Source organism: Podarcis erhardii, assembly GCF_964252035.2.
Source record: "Podarcis erhardii genome assembly, chromosome: 11".
NCBI classification, from domain to species: Eukaryota; Metazoa; Chordata; class Lepidosauria; order Squamata; family Lacertidae; genus Podarcis; species Podarcis erhardii.
Genome location: NC_138501.1, coordinates 48,783,670 through 48,804,991, shown reverse-complemented (window position 1 = coordinate 48,804,991; position 21,322 = coordinate 48,783,670). Strand labels below are relative to the sequence as shown.

At 46.8% G+C, this 21,322-nt stretch overlaps 1 protein-coding gene across 3 annotated transcripts in view; it reads left to right on the top strand.

The window, feature by feature from the left end:
• Positions 1-1,115: 1,115 nt before the first annotated feature.
• SLC14A1 (solute carrier family 14 member 1 (Kidd blood group)) overlaps positions 1,116-21,322 on the top strand; it is a 31,894-nt gene continuing 11,687 nt past the window's right edge. Inside the window, exons 1-5 of one of the 3 annotated variants that reach the window (XM_081881568.1) lie at positions 1,116-1,507; positions 7,221-7,353; positions 11,329-11,518; positions 12,725-12,853; positions 20,434-20,626. In XM_081881568.1, coding sequence (XP_081737694.1) covers positions 1,370-1,507; positions 7,221-7,353; positions 11,329-11,518; positions 12,725-12,853; positions 20,434-20,626 — 783 coding nt within the window. In that variant the 5' untranslated portion in view covers positions 1,116-1,369. Of the gene's footprint in view, positions 1,508-3,161; positions 3,198-6,165; positions 6,355-7,220; positions 7,354-11,328; positions 11,519-12,724; positions 12,854-20,433; positions 20,627-21,322 lie in introns of those variants that run through there. The other 2 variants (XM_081881569.1, XM_081881567.1) reach the window with 2 other exon arrangements.

The following is a 21,322-nucleotide window of genomic DNA, read 5'->3' as shown; positions in this document are numbered from 1 at the left end:
GAAAATGCATCTCTGGGTGAATTGTGGGACATAGGAATTCGTTCATTTTTTTTTTTTTTCAAAATATAGTCTGGCCCCCCAGAAGGTCTGAGGGACAGTGGACTGGCCCCCTGCTGAAAAAGTTTGCTGACCCCTGCCTTAGTGGAACACACCCAAAAGATGAGAGCAAAGGGAAGACGTATCTACAGAGGAAATGCTGCCGGGTGGAAGACCAGCAGTCTGCCCCCGATGGGCTATATAGCAGGAATGGCGCCAAACGCCAATGAACTACAACTCCCATTGGCCCCGGCCAGCATGGCCAGTAGCCAGGGGTGTTGGGAACTGTACTTCTGCCACAACAATAGAGACACAGTTTCCCCACTGTGGCGCCATGCAAGACTTAACATCTGTACATGCACTTGTCTTGGAAGACAATACTTTGTTTGTGAAGCTTTTGATAAATCGTAGAATTGTAGAAGGGACCCCAAGGGTCATCTAGTCCAACCCCCTGCGATGCAGGAATCTCAGCTAAAGCATCCATGACAGACGGCCATCCAACCTCTGCTTAAAAACCTCCAAGGAAGGAGAGTCCACAAATTCCAGAGGGACACAGTTCCACTGTCAAACAGCTCTTACAGTCAGAAAGTTTTTCCTGATCTATAGTCGGAATATCCTTTCTCGTAACTTGAAGCCATTGGTTTGAGTCCTACCCTCCAAAGCAGGCGTTTCAAATACAGTGGTACCTTGGGTTAAGAACTTAATTCGTTCTGGAGGTCCGTTCTTAACCTGAAACTGTTCTTAGCCTGAGGTACCACTTTAGCTAATGGGGCCTCCCGCTGCCGCCGTGCGATTTCTGTTCTCATCCTGAAGCAAAGTTCTTAACCCGAGGTACTATTTCTGGGTTAGCGGAGTCTGTAACCTGAAGCGTCTGTAACTCGAGGTACCACTGTAATATTAAAGGGCTGGCCACCTCCTTGGTCTCTCCCCCATTATGTGGCACGGCAAGTTTTGTTCCTTCCACTCAAAGAAATCTAGCGGGTGCAATTCAGGCACAGTTTTGCACTTTTAAGCCCTCCCTGAAAGAAAACATGTACTTAGCTCTCCCAGAGAGAGAGAGCAAAAATGTGTGTGTGTGTGTGTGTGTGTGTGTGTGTGTGTGTGTGTGTGTTTGAATCTTCCGTTGCTGGAGAGAAAAGTAGGTGCACAGAGGGGGGGGGAGACAGGGGAGAGCAAGGAAACATCAAGAAGAAAATTGGGTGCATGCTTTGTCGTTCCAAGCGACATGGTCAAAAGGCGAAGAGGAGGGGAAGAAGGCCAAAAGCTCTGCTCCTAAGACCTCCGGGGAGAGAGCCAGGTGTATGTGTGGAATGGGAGGAGAAAGGCTGCCAGGATGACTTATGGTGTTGCTGTGGGCTATATAAAGCAATGCAATGCAGGCACCCTCCCACTATCGCTGTCTCTGCACGCTCTCTGCAAAGTGATAAAGCTTGGCAGAGCAGGAGGCTTCCTGGCCAGCCAGCTGCTCAAGGTAAGATGAGATGACTTCTTTGCTTGTTTTATTTATTTATTTTTTCCAATAGATTTTTATTGAGATTTTAAAGGTTACAGAAAGAAAAAATAAAGAACATATTTAAACAGAAAAAAGAAAATAAAAATACAGAACAATACAAAAACAAAGGGGGGAAAAAACAGAAAAAAAGATGCAGATAATTAAAGAAAAAACAACAACAAATCAATCCTTTACATAACTTTCTTTCCTTTGCTTATTTCCTTGACCTCCTCACACCTCCCTTTTTTGTATTCTAATTCAATTAGATATTTCAGCAAATCCTTTCCATCGACTTCTTTGCTTGTTTAAGGCAGTGTGGGAGTCTTGGGTGCCTGGCCTGGTCAGATGCAGAAGAGAATAAGATCCCTGCACTTTTTAGCAGTTGGATTCCAAAGGGGGGGATTTCAACAGGTGTAAGTTTGCTGTAGTGATCCCCCCTTTCCCCCCCCCCGCATCTCGTCACCCTAACAGTGCACTTGCCTGATTTGGGGCTCTCTGGAGTATCTGATTCTACACACCTTGCTAGGAAAGCTTTTTTTTTTTTCTTTTTTAACAATCCAGAAGGAAATAAATTGAGCTAGAATGCAACTGTGCAACTCCTAAGGCTGCACATAGTTAGGCAGTCATTCAGCGGGACACATGAGTTAAGATGTGCCAGGGCAGGCTCAGGCTGCAACCCTATATGCCCACTTACTTGGCAGTAGAGATTGTGGTGAAATTCAATATGCTTTGCATTTTTCCGAAACAAGGTGAGAAGCAAAACGGAGCTGTCCTCCGAGATCTGCCCTTCTCTGAATTTTGCAATGCAGCGTTTACCCAAATGCATGTGCTAGGGCAAGGTCTGCCTAATCAGGCATTGATTAATGAAAATAGCGTACGATAATGCATTGCATATGGGGAAATTGCTTTGTGAAAATGTGTACTTTAAGGGAAGCAGCCAGCAAAAAAATGTGCATGCAGAAATACTAATGAATTTTCATACGACTTTTTACAAAAAAATACGAATTGCCATGGAAATGTAGAGAAGTGGATGCAAGTTTGGAAAAATGAGAAACCAGAACTGAAAGATTCACACATCCTTACCTAGGAGTAAGGCCCATTAAACACAATTGGTTGCAAACTTTACTCAGAGCACTCGTTGAATTGAATGAACATAATGAAGTTAGCTCCACTAATTTCAATGGGTCTACTCTGCGTAAAACTTAATTCCAAGGATATGCATATAGGCTTGCACTGTAAACTATTCCTAATTCTACACCAACCACTTGCGGCAGGTGTTTTTGTTGCTTTACGGTGCCCCACCATCAGACTGACTGTGACTGCAATCATAGGCACACTGACTTGGGAGTAAACCCCCATTGAGCTCAGTGGGATCTATTTCTGAGTAAACATGTTCTGGCTGACTCTGCGCATCTTATCTGGCTTCTTGCTGTCTGTGAAAAGCGTCCCCGACAAACTACAACCAGCAGGAAGAGATAAGAGGCAGGAACAGACAGCAAGTACAGTACTTTGAAATTAAGACAAGTCTCTGGACGCTGAACCGCCTTGTGCTTTTTATTCATGCTTAATCCTTACCGATGGGCAGTTTGCTTGTTTCGAAGACATTCATGCTGGCAAAATTGGGAGAGTTCGTCCTAGCAGCAGAAACGGATTATTGACTTGTCAAGAGGTGTGGAAATAATTGTCAAATTTCTGGGGCTAGTGGGATAGATGTTTAATGGATATCAGCAGAATGGTGTTGGTTTGTGCCCTCTGGGCATCTAGCTACTTAAAAAGCTCCCTACTAGAAGATTAAAAGCAGCAAATCCGTGAGGAACGTAATTCATGCAGAGATAGTTCAGAGATCTGCTTCCCAGAAATGGGCATTCTTGAGAGATGATGAGTTAAGCAGCTTGACTCGAATCAGGCTGAGCTCAAGACATTTTTCTGCATCAAGTGCAGCAATTTGAGGATCCTGCCCACCTCCAGCCCCCACAAACCAGGTTGCAGAATATGAACCCTGGCCGAGTTATTTTGGCAGCTGAGGCAGAAGATCCCACAAGCGCGTCTCTCACTGGCAATGCAAACACTGATCGTAATGAATTTGTGGCCCTTTCATAACACCCAAAACCAGCTTCCTCAGCATAGTACGGCTGGCCCTATATTACCAAACTTGATTGTCACTTCTCCACAACACTAGATTTGTTGTTGTTGTTTAGTCGTTTAGTCGTGTCTGACTCTTTGTGACCCCATGGGCCAGAGCATGCCAGGCACTCCTGTCTTCCACTGCCTCCCGCAGTTTGGTCAAACACATGCTGGTAGCTTCTAGAACACTGTCCAACCATCTCGTCCTCTGTCGTCCCCTTCTCCTTGTGCCCTCCATCCTTCCCAACATCAGTGTCTTTTCCAGGGAGTCTTCTCTTCTCATGAGGTGGCCAAAGTCTTGGAGCCTCAGAATGCAAAATGAAACAACAACAACAACAACAACACACACACACACACAACAGACACAGCTTCTTGACAATGTTTTTAGTACTCCAGGATTGATGTTACACTGCAATTCAGAGCAGCCTTCTGGGAGAAGAAATCGGCACCCCTCCATTTGGTTCTTGTTCTGTGTTGTTGTTTTTAAGCCTTGAGATTTTATGTTGCTGAGTGTCTGAAAAGCAGGGTGTAAATAAAATAAAATAATAAAACAGAATAGGGGGTTGCTAGCCCAAGAAGTCAAGGGAAACATTGCTGAATTTTGCACTCCCGCCTTCAAAATGTACTGCAGCCCCCACTCCCAAGTTGTTGGCATCCATCTGTCTTGAGAGACAATGGAGTGTGCCTCTCAGGGTGAAATCAAACCACTGGAGAATCACAGCACCTGCTGTGGCTGCAGAGGCTGGTAACTCATAACTGCTGCCTGTGACTCCTAACTGTGTGGCCTGATGAGCGAGATAATCTTGGGGTGATTCTGCCTTGCATCAGGGGGATTGGGTTCAATTCAGTGCTCAAACCAAGGAAATCCTGTCTGAATCAGACCTGTGATCTGAGAAGTAGCAAGGACTTTCCTCCTGCATAATATTATTTCGCCATATCTTTACAACTGCATGTGAAACTCTCTTTTTTTTTTATTGCTTTTTGTCAATCTGTCAGAACCAGTGCAATAATAAAGCTACAGGCTTCTAGAGAGTTGCTATAGCTCTGTGCTGTAGTAACTCCTTTGTTCCCAGTGGAGTCTTTCCAACATTTCAGTCCTGTCGGCACTTAAGGGGGTGAGGGGACCTGAGAGCCTTGGTGGGAGGGGGGCAGAGCTCAAAATACCAGCGTGCCAAAAAGAGAAAAGAAGAGCGAACAAATGTAAACTTTGCTCTTGGGTAAACCAAACAGCTCCGTTGAGTCAATCAACACACATCGCAGACAAAGAACGAAACCCCACGGTTCCCTTACCCAGGTGAAAATCTACTCCTAACCTTAGCAGCAAAGAATACCTAGGTAAACAGCAAAACACGATCTGTACACCACGTTCTTTCCAAAAGCACGTTCTCAGTCCTCTGTCTTGACTCTGCAAGTGGTTACTAGTTTATGTTCAAGGCTTGGGGGAAAGGCACTCTGCACATGTTGGGTTTCCCTCTGAACATTTCTGCTTTTCAGCGAACAGAAAGAGAAGTGCTGGATTTTCTGTGAAGGCATTCCCCCCTAAGAACATTTGTGAGAATAAGAAAGTGCAGTTGGTTCTTGTGTGAAGGGAGGTAGAAGAGTTAGAGTGAGTTAGAGACAGGATAAAATAAGAATAAGAGGGTAAAGGTTAACAGCATTTTGAATGCATTTAAATTTTACAGTGGTACCTCAGGTTAAGTACTTAGTTTGTTCCAGAGGTCTGTTCTTAACCTGAAATTGTTCTTAACCTGAGGTACTATTTCTGGGTTAGCAGAGTCTGTAACCTGAAGCGTCTGTAACCTGAAGTGTATGCAACCCGAGGTACCACTGTAGTTGTGTTTGCAGTAAACTACAATCTTCGTTGTTAACTTGAGAACCCGACTGAGACTAAGTGTTTCACCGGGGAGAACCTGGTTGGTGGCAGCAGATTAGTGGTGTACGGGTCAATAGTCCATCAAACGACCGGGGGCTCCGTACACAAAAATTCAGGAGAAACAGTAGCGGGTGGAGGGGTAGGATGACAGCACTTACCTAACCTCCTGGCTGTGGAGTCTCTGCTGTTTACCAGAGGGAAGTGAGAGGGGCAAGGTGGTGGTGACATTGATGCTGTGGAAACGCACCAGCAGGAACACTCTGCCAGCACAATTGCACAGCACTGACCTCCCTGCTACCTTGCTCCTTCCACTCTTGCTCCCAAAAAGCAGCAGGGACTCTGCTGCCAGAAGTCAGGTAAGCACCATTGTCCCACCAACCACTACAGCAGACAGCCTTTCAGCAGTTGTGTTGGAAATGCAAAACCTCCACTTGCGGAAGCGAGACCAACAAAAGATGACATTCCACCTGCATTGTGCGTCTCTTTCAAGGAAGGCCAGCACAGTAGTCACAAGAGATATGATCAAACAAGAGCAGAATGAGGGCACCTGACCAGGCACCTATAAAACAATAAACGTCTTGCCAAGGCAGAGAATGGGTTCATTTACTGACTTCCTTCTCCCTGCCCTTTATCACACATGCCACGCTAGGGAGAGATGGATGGATGTTCTCTCGCCGACATTTCCGGGCACTCCGCCATTCTAGTCCCAACAAACACATCCCCAGATGGACACAAGCCTTATGACTCTGAATTTAAGAGCCAGCGCTGCCCAGCTTATGCCCACGACCCCTCTCAAAGCATGCCACTACTGGAGAGGCTGCAAGGCCAGGTAGGCACACTTTGAACATGGCCAGCACCTACGGCATCAGGTTCAGAGGTCAGCTTGGTGGAAGGCCTACTGGGTGGAGCTGATTATTCCTGAACCCCTTTTGTTTTTCATGTTCCGGCAGAATTAGTTGGACCACGACTCCTGTCATCCCTGGTCATTGGCCTTGCTGGATGAGGCTGATGGGACTTGGGAGGGCATGATGTTGGCTGTCCCCGTGGATTTCACTGGAGTACCTTTGGACCAGCTGCTTCTCCCCGGCCAGCTTTTCTCTGAATTGCTTCTAGTCCTAATATGGGAAAGGAGGTGTCAGGAATGAGCCAACTCCTAGTGAAACTCTACAGCCTGCTGCAGAACAGAGAGAGTTAGATCTGCTGCAGGCTGAACAGTGCCCAGTGCCCAGTGCAACTCCCATGGGCACTGGAATGCGGGTTACCAAAAGAATGACTGAGAGCGGGCTGGAACACAGCCAAAGCTCTCTGGAAGATTGGTTAGGCGCAAACAGGCAAGGAGATAGTTTGTTGGAACAGGAAGAGGTTGGAGCAAGCCAATCAGTCCCAAAAGCCGGCAAATGGGAGGGTTGTTAGACCAGAAGCAAAACAAGAGACGTAAAAGTCGTAAGTTCAATATCTTCTGTAGATCCCAGAAGGACTCTTTAGAAGGGTCATCTTGAGTAACGATATCGGTCAGAAGCTTTGTTAGAGTTGTCCAGAGCTATCTGTTTGTTTGGTTTTTTTGCAACAAATCCTTCTTTTTAATTAGCTAAGCTTCTGGGAACCTGGACTTCTGACAGGAGGAGCACATCAACTTGGGAGATATCCATGATCACAGTGTGAAGTCCTATGTATTGTTGCTTTTGTTCCCGGCAGGGTCTGAACACTGCAATAGAAATGGAAGACGCCGGAGAAAAGTCTAGCAAAATGCAACCCCAGACGGGGAAAATCTGCAGAGCCCTGAGCTACATCACGGGGGACATGAAGGCATTGGGAGACTGGCTGAAAGGTAAGCACATAGCAGATGATGCACCGATGAGAACCAGAATGATGCAACATTGCTTTTGGACCTGGAGACCTTTGCTTGAGTGCCTGCTCATCTTCAAAGCTTCTCCTGTACGAACAGCACAAACCTGGGGAGCCTGTTGTCTTCCAGGAGATGATGGACTAAAACTTTCATTATCTCTCACCACTGGGACTCAGGACATGTTTCCTGAGTCCAAGAAGAACATAATATGGAGGGTGCCTGCTGGATTAGACCAATGGTCCATTCTAGTCCTGTGTTGCAGTCTAGGTGGTTCCATCAAACCACGAAGCTCAGTTTAGTAGTTTTGCAGAGGAAGCAGTGGGTGGGAACAGGAAGTAAGGCAGCAGAGCTCAGCGACCAGGAGCCTCAGGTTCAAAACATCCCTGGTCACTCTGCACTGAGGGCCTCCCACAATCCTGGGCCTGTCCTGCTAGGTCTGGGGTTGTCCTCTCTTTCCCCCCATGCATTGGACTCGATGGCCCTGGTGGTCTCTTCCAACTCTATGATTCTATGATTCTATATCACGATATGTTTATTCCTTTGTTCCTAAGTTTCCTTTGTTTGAGATCCACTCCACCACGCTGCTCCCAGACCATCGGTTTATCTTGCCCAAATTCCAACACGAAGTTTTAAGTTATACGCATGGAGCGGGTGTGTTGCAATCCCAGCACAAGCTGGCAGGGACACACTCACGCCATCTGCCATCTTAGATGTAAGCAACATAAATAAGCTGGGGTTTTTATCTCCGGCATGAACTCTGCCAGCAGTTCACGCGCTGCTCAGTCAACTCCCCAATTGCAAAACGGTGTGGGTTTTTTTTGTTTTTTTTATAAACAATAATAAACGTGTGTCATATTTTACAACTCTGTCAGTGGTAAGGGCCCTACCAGATGCAGCTGGGAATATGTGCGTTGGAAACTGTCCCAGACTATAAACTTTCAAACAACGGTAACAAAGACCTACTGGAGTGTGCTACAATTTGCGCCCCAAAATCTGCCTCTTTGTGCATTTTGACAGTGCATGGTCAGTGAGTGTTTAAATACTTGCCAATGCTTGCTAAGTATTCAGGATCCAGTGAGTGCACCTAATAAAATGTCCTTCGGAAACATAGATCAAACTGTGGGTTCATCTAGCTCAGCATTGCGGGTGGTGCTGTGGTCTAGACCACTGAGCCTCTTGGGCTTGCTGATCAGAAGGTTGGCGGTTCGAATCCCCGCGACAGGGTGAGCTCCCATTGCTCTGTCCCAGCTCCTGTCAACCTAGCAGTTTGAGAGCACACCAATGCAAGTAGATAAATAGGTACCACTGTGGCAGGAAGATAAACGGCGTTTCCATGTGCTCTGGTTTCCGTCACGGTGTTCCATTGTGCCAGAAGTGGTTTAGTCCTGCTGGCTACATGACCCAGAAAGCTGTCTGTAGACAAATGCTGGCTCCCTCAGCCTGAAAGCAAGATGAGCGCCACAACCCCATAGTTGCCTTGGACTGGACTTAAGCGTCCAGGGGTCCTTTACCTTACCTTTACCTTTTTACAATGATTGGCAGCAGTTGCTCTCCAGAATTTCAGGCAGCGTTCTTTCCCGACCCACATGGATATGATGGGGAATGAATCTGGGACCTTCTGCATGCACAGCAGATGTGCTTCTGCTTAGCTACAGCTCTTCCACAAGGGCTGTGCGATGCAGCCCTTTTGCTCAGCAGAGAAGCATGGCCAGTGCACATTGCTGCACTTGCTATTGATCTTGTCACATTGACTTGGTTTGTGAGGTTTTTTGCTTTTCCTCCAGAGATGGCCAAGGCAGTGTACACAGCATTCCCAGGTGGTCATTTATCCAGGCCCAGCCCTTGTTTGCATCAGCAAACTTAGTGTGTCATGTGCCTTGGATGGCTTTGAAAGAGGTTTGGACAAATTCATGGAACGTAGGGCTATCAATGCTTCCAGTTGTTGGAAACTGCAAGAGCGGAGGGTGCATATCCTCCAACATTTCTCCAATGAAATGAACATCCTATTCAATAATAATAATAATAATACAGTAGTACCTCAGGTTAAGTACTTACAGTGGTGCCCCGCAAGACGAACGCCTCGCAAGACGGATAACCCGCTAGACGAAAAGATTTTCCGTTTTGGAGGCGCTTTGCAAAACGAATTTCCCTATGGGCTTGCTTCGCAAGACGAAAATGTCTTGCGAGTTCCTGTGGGGTTTTTTTCCTTTCCCCCCTTTTTCTAAGCCGCTAAGCCGCTTATCAGCTGATCCGCTAAGCCGATAAGCCGCTAATAGCGCTAATCTGCTAAGCTGTCAATGGGCTTGCTTCGCAAGACGGAAAAACCGCTAGACGAAGAGAATTGCGGAACGAATTCTTTTCGTCTTGCGAGGCACCACTGTAATTCGTTCCGGAGGTCCGTTCTTAACCTGAAACTGTTCTTAACCTGAAGCACCACTTTAGCTAATGGGGCCTCCTGCTGCTGCTGCAGCACCACCAGAGCACGATTTCTGTTCTCATCCTGAAGCAAAGTTCTTAACCCAAGGTACTATTTCTGGGTTAGCAGAGTCTGTAACCTGAAGCGTCTGTAACCCGAGGTACCACTGTAATAATAATAATATTCTGCCCATATAACTGGGTTGCCCCAGCCACTCTGGGGAGCTTCCAACATATATAAAAACATAATAAAACATTAAACATAAACAACTTCCCTATACAGGACTGCCTTCTGATGACTTCCAAAGGTTGTATAGTTAGTTATCTCCTTGGCTTCAGAGGTTGGATAACTCCATACCCTCCAACATTTCTCTGATTAAAATAGGGACATCCTAAGGAAAAGCAGGACATTCCAGGAACACATCAGAAACCATGATGGCTTCTGTAAATCTGGGACTGTCCCTGGAAAATAGAGAAACTTTTAGGGTCTGAGGGTCTTCTTGTTCTAGGGCCCTGTTTGAGATACATCTGGCTGGCCACTGTGAGAACAAGAGGCTGGTCTAGATGGGCCCTTGGCCTGATCCAGCAAAGGCTCTTCTTATCTTCTTCTGCCTCTCCCTTTGGACCCCTCCCTCGTCATCTTGTGTGTGAGCCTTTAGTCATGTTTTCAGGCACCATCTGTTTTTTGCACTTAGGTGCTCCAATGACGGCATTCTCTTTTTATAAATATATACATTTTTATTGGTTTTTTTACATATCATTTCCAACATTCATTTAACATACCTTCTTATCTTATACAATATTTTAGACTTCCGTCAACACCACTGATGATTTTCCATTCTTTATCACTTGTTCTGCATGTCTTAATTTCTCTATTACTCTTAATTATCATTAACTAATAATTCTCCTCATAGTCTTTCTTGCAATATTTCAAATAGTCCTCCTTACAGAACTTCTTGCAGTCCTACTAGCGTAATCTGTTCATTACTTTTCAAATAGTTCATATATTTACTCCAGTCTTCTAAGAATCTGTGGTCCCGGAGGTTTCAAATCCTTCCTGTTACCGGTAATTTATTCAATTCTGCATAGAATTTCATCCGCCATTCTTCTTTCATCGGTAATTCTTCTTGCTTCCATTTTTGTGCCAATAACATTTTTGCTGCCATCACTGCATATAAAAACTACTTACAATCCTGTCTGTTAATATCATCTCCTACAATGCTGGTTTCTTAATAAAGGTATGTTTCAACATTTATTTCATCTCATTATATATTTCCCAGAAGTTTTTCACTTTTTTACATTCCCACCACATGTGATAGAAAGTTCCTTCCTTTTCTTTACATTTCCAACATTTATTACTTGTTTTATAGATTTTAGCTAATTTCACAGGGGTGATATACCACCTATACATCATTTTCATCACATTTTCTTTCAAAGCATTGCATGCGCTAAATTTTAATCCTTCTTTTCACAGTTTTTCACAGTCTTTTAACTGTATACTATACCCAAAATCTTTGGCCCAATGGGGACATTCTCTTTCAGATAAGCCTCTGGTGTTTCAGTTTGTTGACTGGGTCCTGCGTGGCATCTCTCAGGTGATGTTTGTCAGCAACCCGCTGAGTGGTCTGCTTATGTTAGCCGGATTCCTCGTCCAGAGCCCTTGGATCACACTGACATGTTGCACTGGAGTCATTGTCTCAACATTAACAGCACTGCTCCTGTGCCAGGAGAGGTAGGTTGGCCCCTGAATTATTCTTTCATGCCTCAAATCCCTTCTCTTTTCTTGTTTTACATGCTTATATATACATATCTTTAGGCACCAGGCAAAAGCATTCCTCTTCTCCCAAGCCTTTGGCCAATTAAATAATCTGCGGCCTCTTAAACTGGGGGTGTTTTTGTTTTTATTTGTTATTATGCTGTGTGTGTTTGTGTGTGTGTGTGTGTGTGTGTGTGTGTGTGTGTGTGTTTATGTTGTAAACAGTCCTGTGATCCTCAGGTGAAGGGCGATATAGAAATTATTATTATTATTATTAGGCTACTGGGCTTATTGACAATTCCACAAATATCCTATGTTCTGCAATACATTAGACTGAAATTTTGGACACAGAAAGCTGAAGTTCTGTGAGCAGAATTATACTGTTCAGTGGAGGGGAATAATAAGTGTTATGTACTGAGCTTGGTCCTGCCAACCTAGCAGTTCGAAAGCACGTCAAAATGCAAGTAGATAAATAGGTACTGCTCTGGTTGGAAGGTAAACAGCGTTTCTGTGCGCTGCTCTGGTTCGCCAGAAGCGGCTTAGTCATGCTGACCACATGACCCGGAAGCTGTACACCAGCTCCCTCGGCCAGTAAAGCAAGAAGAGCACCGCAACCCCAGAGTCGTCCATGACTGGAACTAATGGTCAGGGGTCCCTTTACCTTTTTACTGAGCTTGGATTCTAGAACAATAGGCAGGTAGGGTCCTAGAAGGCAGCAACCTGATTGGTCTGCAGTAGCCGCCCAATCCGGCTCCAGGAGGAAGTGAATCAGCAACCTGATTGGCCTGCAGGAGCAGACCAATCAGGCTCCAGGAGGGGAGTTGAATCAGCCAATCACACGTTGTTCAAATAATGTATATCTAGCCAGAGGTTTTGAGGGAAAACACACTCACTCACTGTTTACCATGAGCTGAAATAAAGAGCATGAAATCAACACTCAACTCCGAGTATATTTCAGAGAATGTGGTCAGGAATCATCCCTTCCTTGCCATCAACCCACAGAGACCCTGAACAATTAGGCAAGGGCAGACATTGTCCGTTATCACTCTTGGTCACAGCCTGGGGCAGAGGCAAATATCTTCTGCAGTCATCAAGACTGCTCCTCAGACCCTCAGCTTCAGCAGCGACTGTGGATGAGGATACAGTTGTAAGCATTTCCGACTTCTTTTGCTCCTCACGCAGGTCAGCCATTGCTGCGGGACTCTATGGCTACAATGGCGTGCTGGTAGGAATGCTCATGGCTGTGTTTTCGGACAAGGGCGAATATTACTGGTGGCTTCTGCTTCCTGTTGCTCTCATGTCCATGACATGGTAAGTATTTTGGGTTCCAAGTGTGCATTTTGTGTGTGTGTGTGTGTGTGTGTGCTTCTCCACTTTGCCCCCTGTCCACTTTGTTCTCCTCTCACCGTCAGGCCATAAGGTGCATTTATATTATACAACAAGGGTAGCCAACCTGGTGCCCCAGATATAGCTGGATTACAGATCCTTTCAGCCCTAAGCATAGACCATATTGGCTGCAGCTGATGGGTGCTGGAATTCAGATATTGGGTGATGGGTGTTGGAATCCAATATTTGGATTGGCAGCATGTTGCCAATTGGACTTCCTTCCTTCCTTCCTTCCTTCCTTCCTTCCTTCCTTCCTTCCTTCCTAGAATCATAGAGTTGGAAGAGACCACAAGGGCCATCGAGTCCAACCCCCCGCCAAGCAGGAAACACCATCAGAGCACTCCTGACATATGGTTGTCAAGCCTCTGCTTAAAGACCTCCAAAGAAGGAGACTCCACCACACTCCTTGGCAGCAAATTCCACTGTCGAACAGCTCTCACTGTCAGGAAGTTCTTCCTAATGTTTAGGTGGAATCTTCTTTCTTGCAGTTTGGAACCATTGCTCCGTGTCTGCTTCTCTGGAGCAGCAGAAAACAACCTTTCTCCCTCCTCTATGTGACATCCTTTTATATATTTGAACATGGCTATCATATCACCCCTTAACCTCCTCTTCTCCAGGCTAAACATGCCCAGCTCCCTTAGCCGTTCCTCATAAGGCATCGTTTCCAGGCCTTTGACCATTTTGGTTGCCCTCCTCTGGACACGTTCCAGTTTGTCAGTGTCCTTCTTGAACTGTGGTGCCCAGAACTGGACACAGTACTCCAGGTGAGGTCTGACCAGAGCAGAATACAGTGGCACTATTACTTCCCTTGATCCTGGAAGCATAGAAGCTATCATACCCCCCATCAGGGTCCCAATCCAGATTCTCCCCACCTCCTAATGTATGCATGATCAACTAAATATCTGGCTTTTCAGGACATCTCCGGGAGAAGAAAACACAGTGGTACCTCAGGTTACAGATGCTTCAGGTTATGCATTTTCGGGTTGTGCACTGTGCCAAACCCAGAAGTACTGGAACGGGTTACTTCCAGGTTTTGGCACTTACGCATGCACAGAAGCACTAAATCACACTTTGCACATGCACAGAAGCGCCAAATTGTGACCCACGCGTGCGAAGACGTGGCACTGCAGGTTGCGAACAAGTCTCCCACACAGATTACATTCGCAACCCAAGGTTCCACTGTACTAGGGAGTAAACCCTACACAAATCCATAGTGGATTCCCTAAGACTGTTGTGTGGCTCCTTGTATTCCTCCATCCTCAACTCCTGCAGCCAGACTGGCGCCAAACATATTGCTCTGCTTTCTTTTGGTCCACATCAGGGAGGCAGAGAATGGGGCCTTGTCATCTGGGTATCCCAGGACACACACTGCCCAGGCTTGCGTCCCAGGGAAGTCACTTGCTTTTGATGCTGTTCATGCAGCAAAAAGCAATGCAGAAGGTAGCAGTTATGAATTACCAGTCTTTGCAATCGCAGCAAGTGCTGCAATCCTGCAGCAGTTTGACTTCACCCCCAGAGGCACACTCCATTATCACTCGAGACAGAGGGATGCCAAAAAGAACCGGCTTCTTTAAGAGAAGCAACCATGACCCAGAAGGCCAGCTCCCGAACTTTTGTTATACCATTCATTGAGCTAGCAATGAGTTTTTGCATATACATCAGATGACAATGCACTCATGTTGATATTTGGTGTGGGTTTCTTAAAAAAAATAAAATCTTTCACCTAAAGGCACACATGCAGAGCTAATGTATTACGGTATGTGGTTTCATCCTCAGTGGGTAATTGAGTCTGGGTTTTACAGGCCTTGTCCAATATTCTAACTAGTGGTGCCTTCGTTTACAAACTTAAACTGTTCCGGAAGTCCATTCTTAAACCAAAACTGTTCTTAAACCGAGGCGCGCTTTCCCTAATGAGGCTTCCCGACACCGGTGCCCTTCCACCGTTTCGGATTCCGTTCTTAGACCGAGGTAAAGTTCTCAAACCGGGACACTATTTCCGGTTCTGCAGAGTTTGTAAACAGAATCGTTTTTAAACCAGACTGTTCTTAAACCAAGGTACCACTGTACTTCACTACACCCTATGTGCCTGCTAAACCAGAAATTACCTCAAGTTTCTTTTTGTTTTTTTTCTTTTGTGATTTTTCATTGACATAGTTCTACAAACTCCCACTAACTGGTTCCTTTCTTTCCATTCATTTCAAAAACATTTTCCCTCCCTTCATATAAACTGAACACTGAACCAAAACAAGTTTATCGCATTAGATTCATTCAACAGGAAGGTTACATTCCATGCTGTGTATTGTGTATCACTTTGAGAAATATGAGCGAGTAATGCCAAAACAAAACAAAAATGCCAAGTGATAAAACTTCTCCCTTTGGCTCTGAGGACAAAAAAAAAAAAAACAGCTACTGAGCATGCATTCCAATCTGTTTCCAAAGGGGGAGCACTTTTGCTCTCTGCTGAGCACTCATTCTGATCTGTTTGTGGGGAGATTTGACAAAGGGCTCATCCACACCAAATTTCCTCCTCACTTTCTAGCCACCGGTTCATGCTTTTCCAGTCCGTGTGGAAGCACTTTTTTCTTCCCTGCCACTTTCCCTGCAAAACCCACTCTTTTAGATGCAGATAATGTATAGATAAGGGACATGGGTGGCGCTGTGGTCTAAACCACTGAGCCTCTTGGGCTTGCTGATCAGAAGGTTGGCGGTTCAAATCCCCAGGAAGAGGTGAGCTCCAGTTGCTCTGTCTCAGCTCCTGCCATCCTAGCAGTTCGAAAGCACACCAGTGAGAGTAGATAAATAGGTTACCACTGCAGCGGGAAGGTAAATGGCATTTCTGTGCACTCTGGTTTCCATCACAGTGTTCCGTTGCACCAGAAGCGGTTTAGTTCTGCTGGCCACATGACCCGGAAAGCTGTCTGCGGACAAATGCCAGCTCCCTCAGCCTGAAAGCGAGATGAACACCGCAACCCCATAGTCACCTTTGACTGGACTTAACTGTCCAGGGGTCCTTCACCTTTACCTTTATTGTATGGATAAATGCAGCAATGTTTGGAATCCATTCATAAAAAGTGTAATGTCTTGTTAATAATATTTTTACATTTATTGGATTAATTGCATCACTTATATACTCTATTGTGTACTCTAGGCTATTGTACAGTGGTACCTCGGGTTAAGTACTTAATTTGCTCCGGAGGTCCATTCTTAACCTGAAACTGTTCTTAACCTGAAGTACCACTTTAGCTAATGGGGCATCCCGCTGCTGCCGCTCCGCCGGAGCACGATTTCTGTTCTCATCCTGAAGCAAAGTTCTTAACCTGAGGTACTATTTCTGGGTTAGCGGAGTCTGTAACCTGACGCGTCTGTAACCTGACGCGTCTGTAACCTGAAGCGTCTGTAACCTGAAGCGGTACCACTGAATTGGCTATTTTCCCTCTTTCTTTCTTTTCATATTATTCGCATCATTCATATTTCTTTTCTTTCATTGAAGATTTTTCACCAAAACATTTACACACACACACACACACACACACACACACACACACACTTTAACATTCTTCGCAACCCACGGAAAACCCTTATTGCCCTTTGCTCTGATTCAGTGTTAAAGAGCAGGTTTCCTACGGAAAGCTGTGGGGCAAAAAAAGGGGGGGGGCTCAGAAATGGACTGGGGAAATGCAAATATATGCCTAGAAAACATGGGGGGGTAAGGGGAAGGGGCCCTTGAAGTTGCATCAAGCAACCTTCACTTTCCAGCACATTTTTCTAATTGCTTTCCTAATCACAAAACAGTCCGATTTGGATGGGGAAGCGGGTTTGTTTCGTAAGATCTCCTAAACAACTTTCATTGTGCAACCCGCATTTGCCGGTACGTGGTTGAATTCCACCAGAAAATAGCTACGGTTTGGAAGCCTGCTGGGGCTTCTGTAGCAGCAGCAGCAAGCTAGGTAGAATTTTGTTCGCAATTTCTCCAGGCTTTCTGTAAAATTATAAAAAATAAACAGAAGCCAACTCCCCCTCCCAATATGATTACAGTGGTACCTCAGGTTACAGATGCTTCAGGTTACAGACTCCACTAATCCAGAAATAGTACCTTGGGTTAAGAACTTTGCTTCAGGATGAGAACAGAAATCACGCGCCGGCAGTGCGGCAGTAGGGGGAGACCCCATTAGCTAAAGTGGTACCTCGGGTTAAGAACAGTTTCAGGTTAAGAACAGACCTCCAGAACGGATTAAGTTCTTAACCCGAGGTACCACTGTATTAGACATTTAAATGTTTTCTGGTTCCGTGCTTACCAATGCTTAAAAAACTGTGTACACATTGGGTATGAGCCAAAGCTCCTCAAGGCTCCTATTTGCCAAAGCAACTCTGTGCACATAGGGACTGCCCCAATTTCCTTTGAGTAGGGATGGGAGGGAAATTCAATTCAGTTGACAAACAAGAAGAAGAGAAGAGTTTTGGATTTGATATCCCGCCTTTCACTCCCTTTAAGGAGTCTCAAAGCAGCTAACCTTCTCCTTTCCCTTCCTCCCTCACAACCAACACTCTGTGAGGTGAGTGGGGCTGAGAGACATCAAAGAAGTGTGACTGGCCCAAGGTCACCAAGCAGCTGCATGTGGAGGAGCAGGGAAGCAAACCCGGTTCCCCAGATTACGAGACTACCGCTCTTAACCACTACACCACACTGGCTCTCTACCTGATTCACACGATTCAAAGGCAAATCTACCTGATTCACACATTCCGGGGGGAAATACAGTGGTGCCTCGCAAGACGAAATTAATTCGTTCCGCAAGTCTCTTCGTCTTGCGAGTTTTTCGTCTTGCGATGCACGGTTTTCCATAGGAATGCATTGAAAATCAATTAACGCGTTCCTATGGAAACCGCCTTCCCCCAACCTCTTCTGGCGGGCGGCATTTTAAAATCGCCCGGGACAGCGGAGGACTTCTCCGCTGTCCGGGCGATTTAAAAGCCCCTGGGAAGGCAAGCAGGGGGGACAAAGACTTTTGCCCCCCGCCTGCCTTCAGAAGAGGTCCAGGACAGGCTTCGCGGACCTCTCCGCAAGCAGCGGGAGCGCTCCTTGCGGAGAGTTGCCAGCGCGCCCAGGCTTCACGGCCCCGCCGCCCGGCTTCGGGACATCGTTCCGATGCCAGGCGGCGGGGGGAGGCTTTCTCGCCCCGCCGCCCGGCATCGGGACGATGCCCCGAAGCCGGGCGGCGGGGGAAGGCGTCCCTGCCCCGCCGCCCGGCATCGGGACGATGCCCCGAAGCCGGGCGGCGGGGGGAGGCTTTCCCGCCCCAAAGCCGGGCGGCGGGGGGAGGCGTTCCCGCCCCGCTGCTCGGCTTCGGGACATCGTTCCGATGCCGGGCGGCGGGGGGAGACTTTCCCGCCCCGCCGCTCGGCTTCGGGACATCGTTCCGATGCCGGGCGGCGGGGGGAGGCGTTCCCGCCTCGCCGCCCGGCATCGGGGCATCCTTCCGAAGCCCGGCGGCGGGAAGAGGTGTCCCCGCCCCGCCGCCAGGCTTCGGAGGAGGTCCGAGGACAGCGGGGAAGACGAGCTGCGCTTCCCCACTGTCCCGGAGATTTCCCTATGGGCTGTCGTCTTGCGAAGCAAGCCCATAGGGAAATTCGTCTTGCGAAGCGCCTCCAAAACGGAAAACCCTTTCGTCTAGCGGGTTTTCCGTCTTGCGAGGCGTTCGTCTTGCGGGGCACCACTGTATGCAGGTTGACACACAGCCATCCGGCAAAACATTTCCTGAATGTTGCAATGCAGATTGGCAGCCAACTTTTTCCTGGCATCCATCTGTCTCGGGAGTTGATGGAGGAGTGCGCCTTTGGGGCTGAAGTCAAACTGTTAGAGAGTTGCAACGCCTGCTGTGGCTGTAGAGATTGAGATGGGAGAGACATGTTTTGTTGCAGCTGGGGCAGATGAAGGCGTCCGGTTGTGGTGCTGCAGATGCACCAGGGCATTTCGTCTCTCTGTGCTCCTCCCAGCAATCGTTCCTCCTCCGATCACTTCTATGGATGCATGACTTATCTCCAGGCACTGCGGTCGTCTCCAAGGGATTCTCGCATGGCTGGGTTGATGTTGTCAGCCTCCATGTCGTGTTTGCAGACATCTTTGCAACGCAAGAGTTGGTCTGCCAATGGGCCTGGTGCAAATCCATACACTACACTAAAACGTGCTTTAAAATTCAGTGGTACCTTGGTTCTCAAACACCTTGCCTCCTGAATAAATTGGCTCCCGAATGCCGCAAACCTGGAAGTAAGTGTTCTGGTATGCAAATGGTTTTCAGAAGCTGAACGACCGACGAGGCTTCTGTTTGAGTGCAGGAAGCTCCTGCAGCCAATCGGAAGCTGAGCTTTGGTTTTCAAACGGTTTTGGGAGTCGAACAGAGTTCCAGAAGAGATAATAATAATAATAATTTATTATTTATATCCCGTCCATCTGGCTGGGTTTCCCCAGCCACTCTGGGCGGCTTCCAACATAATATTAAAATACAATAGTCCATTAAACATTAAAAGCTTCCCTAAAGCTTGAGAACCAAGGTACCACAGTAATAATGAAAGTAACATTAAAAATGCATTATATTCGTGGAAACTGCTTTGCAAAAACATGTACAGTGGTACCTCTGGTTGTGAATGGGATCTGTTCTGGAGGCCTATTCGCAACATGAAAAGAGCGCAAGCCACAGTGGCGCGTCTGCGCATGTGCTGGTTGCGATTCGCAGCTTCTGCGCATGCGTGTGACGCCATTTTGCGCTTCTGTGCATGCATGAGCGGCAAAACCCGGAAGTAACCCTTTCTGGTACTTCTGGGTCGCTGCGGGACGTAACCTGAAAGAATGTAACATGAAGCGGACGTAACATGAGGTATGACTGCATGCAAAAAATTGCATGGGACATCCCGTTGTGTAAGCACAAATCACTGCTGGCAGGACATCTTACCTGAATCCCACACAATATTGTTGTTGTTGTTGTTTAGTCGTTTAGTCGTGTCCGACTCTTCGTGACCCCCTGCACCAGAGCGCACCAGGCACTCCTGTCTTCCACTGCCTCCCGCAGTTTGGTCAGGCTCATGTTTGTAGCTTCAAGAACACTGTCCAACCATCTCGCCCTCTGTCGTCCCCTTCTCCTTGTGCCCTCCATCTTTCCCAACATCAGGGTCTTTTCCAGGGAGTCTTCTCTTCTCATGAGGTGGCCAAAGTCTTGGAGCCTCAGCTTCAGGATCTGTCCTTCCAGTGAGCACTCAGGGCTGATTTCCTTCAGAATGGAGAGGTTTGATCTTCTTGCAGTCCATGGGACTCTCAAGAGTCTCCTCCAGCACCATAATTCAAAAGCATCAATTCTTCGGCGATCAGCCTTCTTTATTACTAACTTCTTTATTACTAACTGTGAATCTATACATATAAGTTAGCATAAGCACATTTTAACGCAAGTCTGTATCCCCTTAGCTCTGTTGTGTTTCCTCTCTCTGTACAGAGATGCTCTTTTGTTCTTCTATTCCAGTCCTCTTTTCACGAGTGCCTTGGCCTCCATCTTCAGCAAATGGGACCTGCCGGTTTTCACGCTGCCCTTCAACCTGGCGCTGAGCATGTTCGTGGCTGCCACTGGCCCCCACAACCCCTTCTTCCCCTCGACGCTCATTCAACCGGTGACCTCAGTGCCCAACATAACGTGGTGGGAGGCCGAAGCATCTTTGGTAAGGGCCATTTCAAATGCTCGCATCTCTCAGCCAAGGGAATTCATACGGAGGGGAGGGGGGCCCTATGAATGAGGGAACAGGGGGTGGAAACAAACCACTTTCAGACAAAGGATTGTGGGGCCCAATTCCTGCATTTATTACCCTTTACATGCTGGTTGCTCCTATACTGGGCTGAGCACAATGCGATTCTGCACCAAGGGACAAGGCAATTGCAAAACATCAAGCTGAGAACAAGCCTTGAGTCATGGACACTGGACAGTGAATCCAGGGGAAATTACGGTATTCTCTATTTAAAAAAAAAAAAAAATATGTGGATGGAACTGTGTGATTAACAGGTAATAGACAGTCTTTTAAGAAAGCACCATAACTCAATAAATAGTCAATGTATAACAACTGTACTGGAGGTAAAAATATGAACCAAACACATTTCAACTTTGATGCCTTCCTCGTCGGCCCTAATTGGGTGCATGTATATAAATAAGCATGGGACACGGGTGGCACTGTGGGTTAAACCACAGAGCCCAGAGCTTGCCAATCAGAAGGTTGGCAGTTCGAATCCCCACGACGGGGTGAGCTCCCATTGTTCAGTCCCAGCTCCTGCCAACCTAGCAGTTTGAAAGCACATCAAAGTGCAAGTAGATAAATAGGTACCGCTCCAGTGGGAAGGTAAACGGTGTTTCCTTGTGCTGCTCT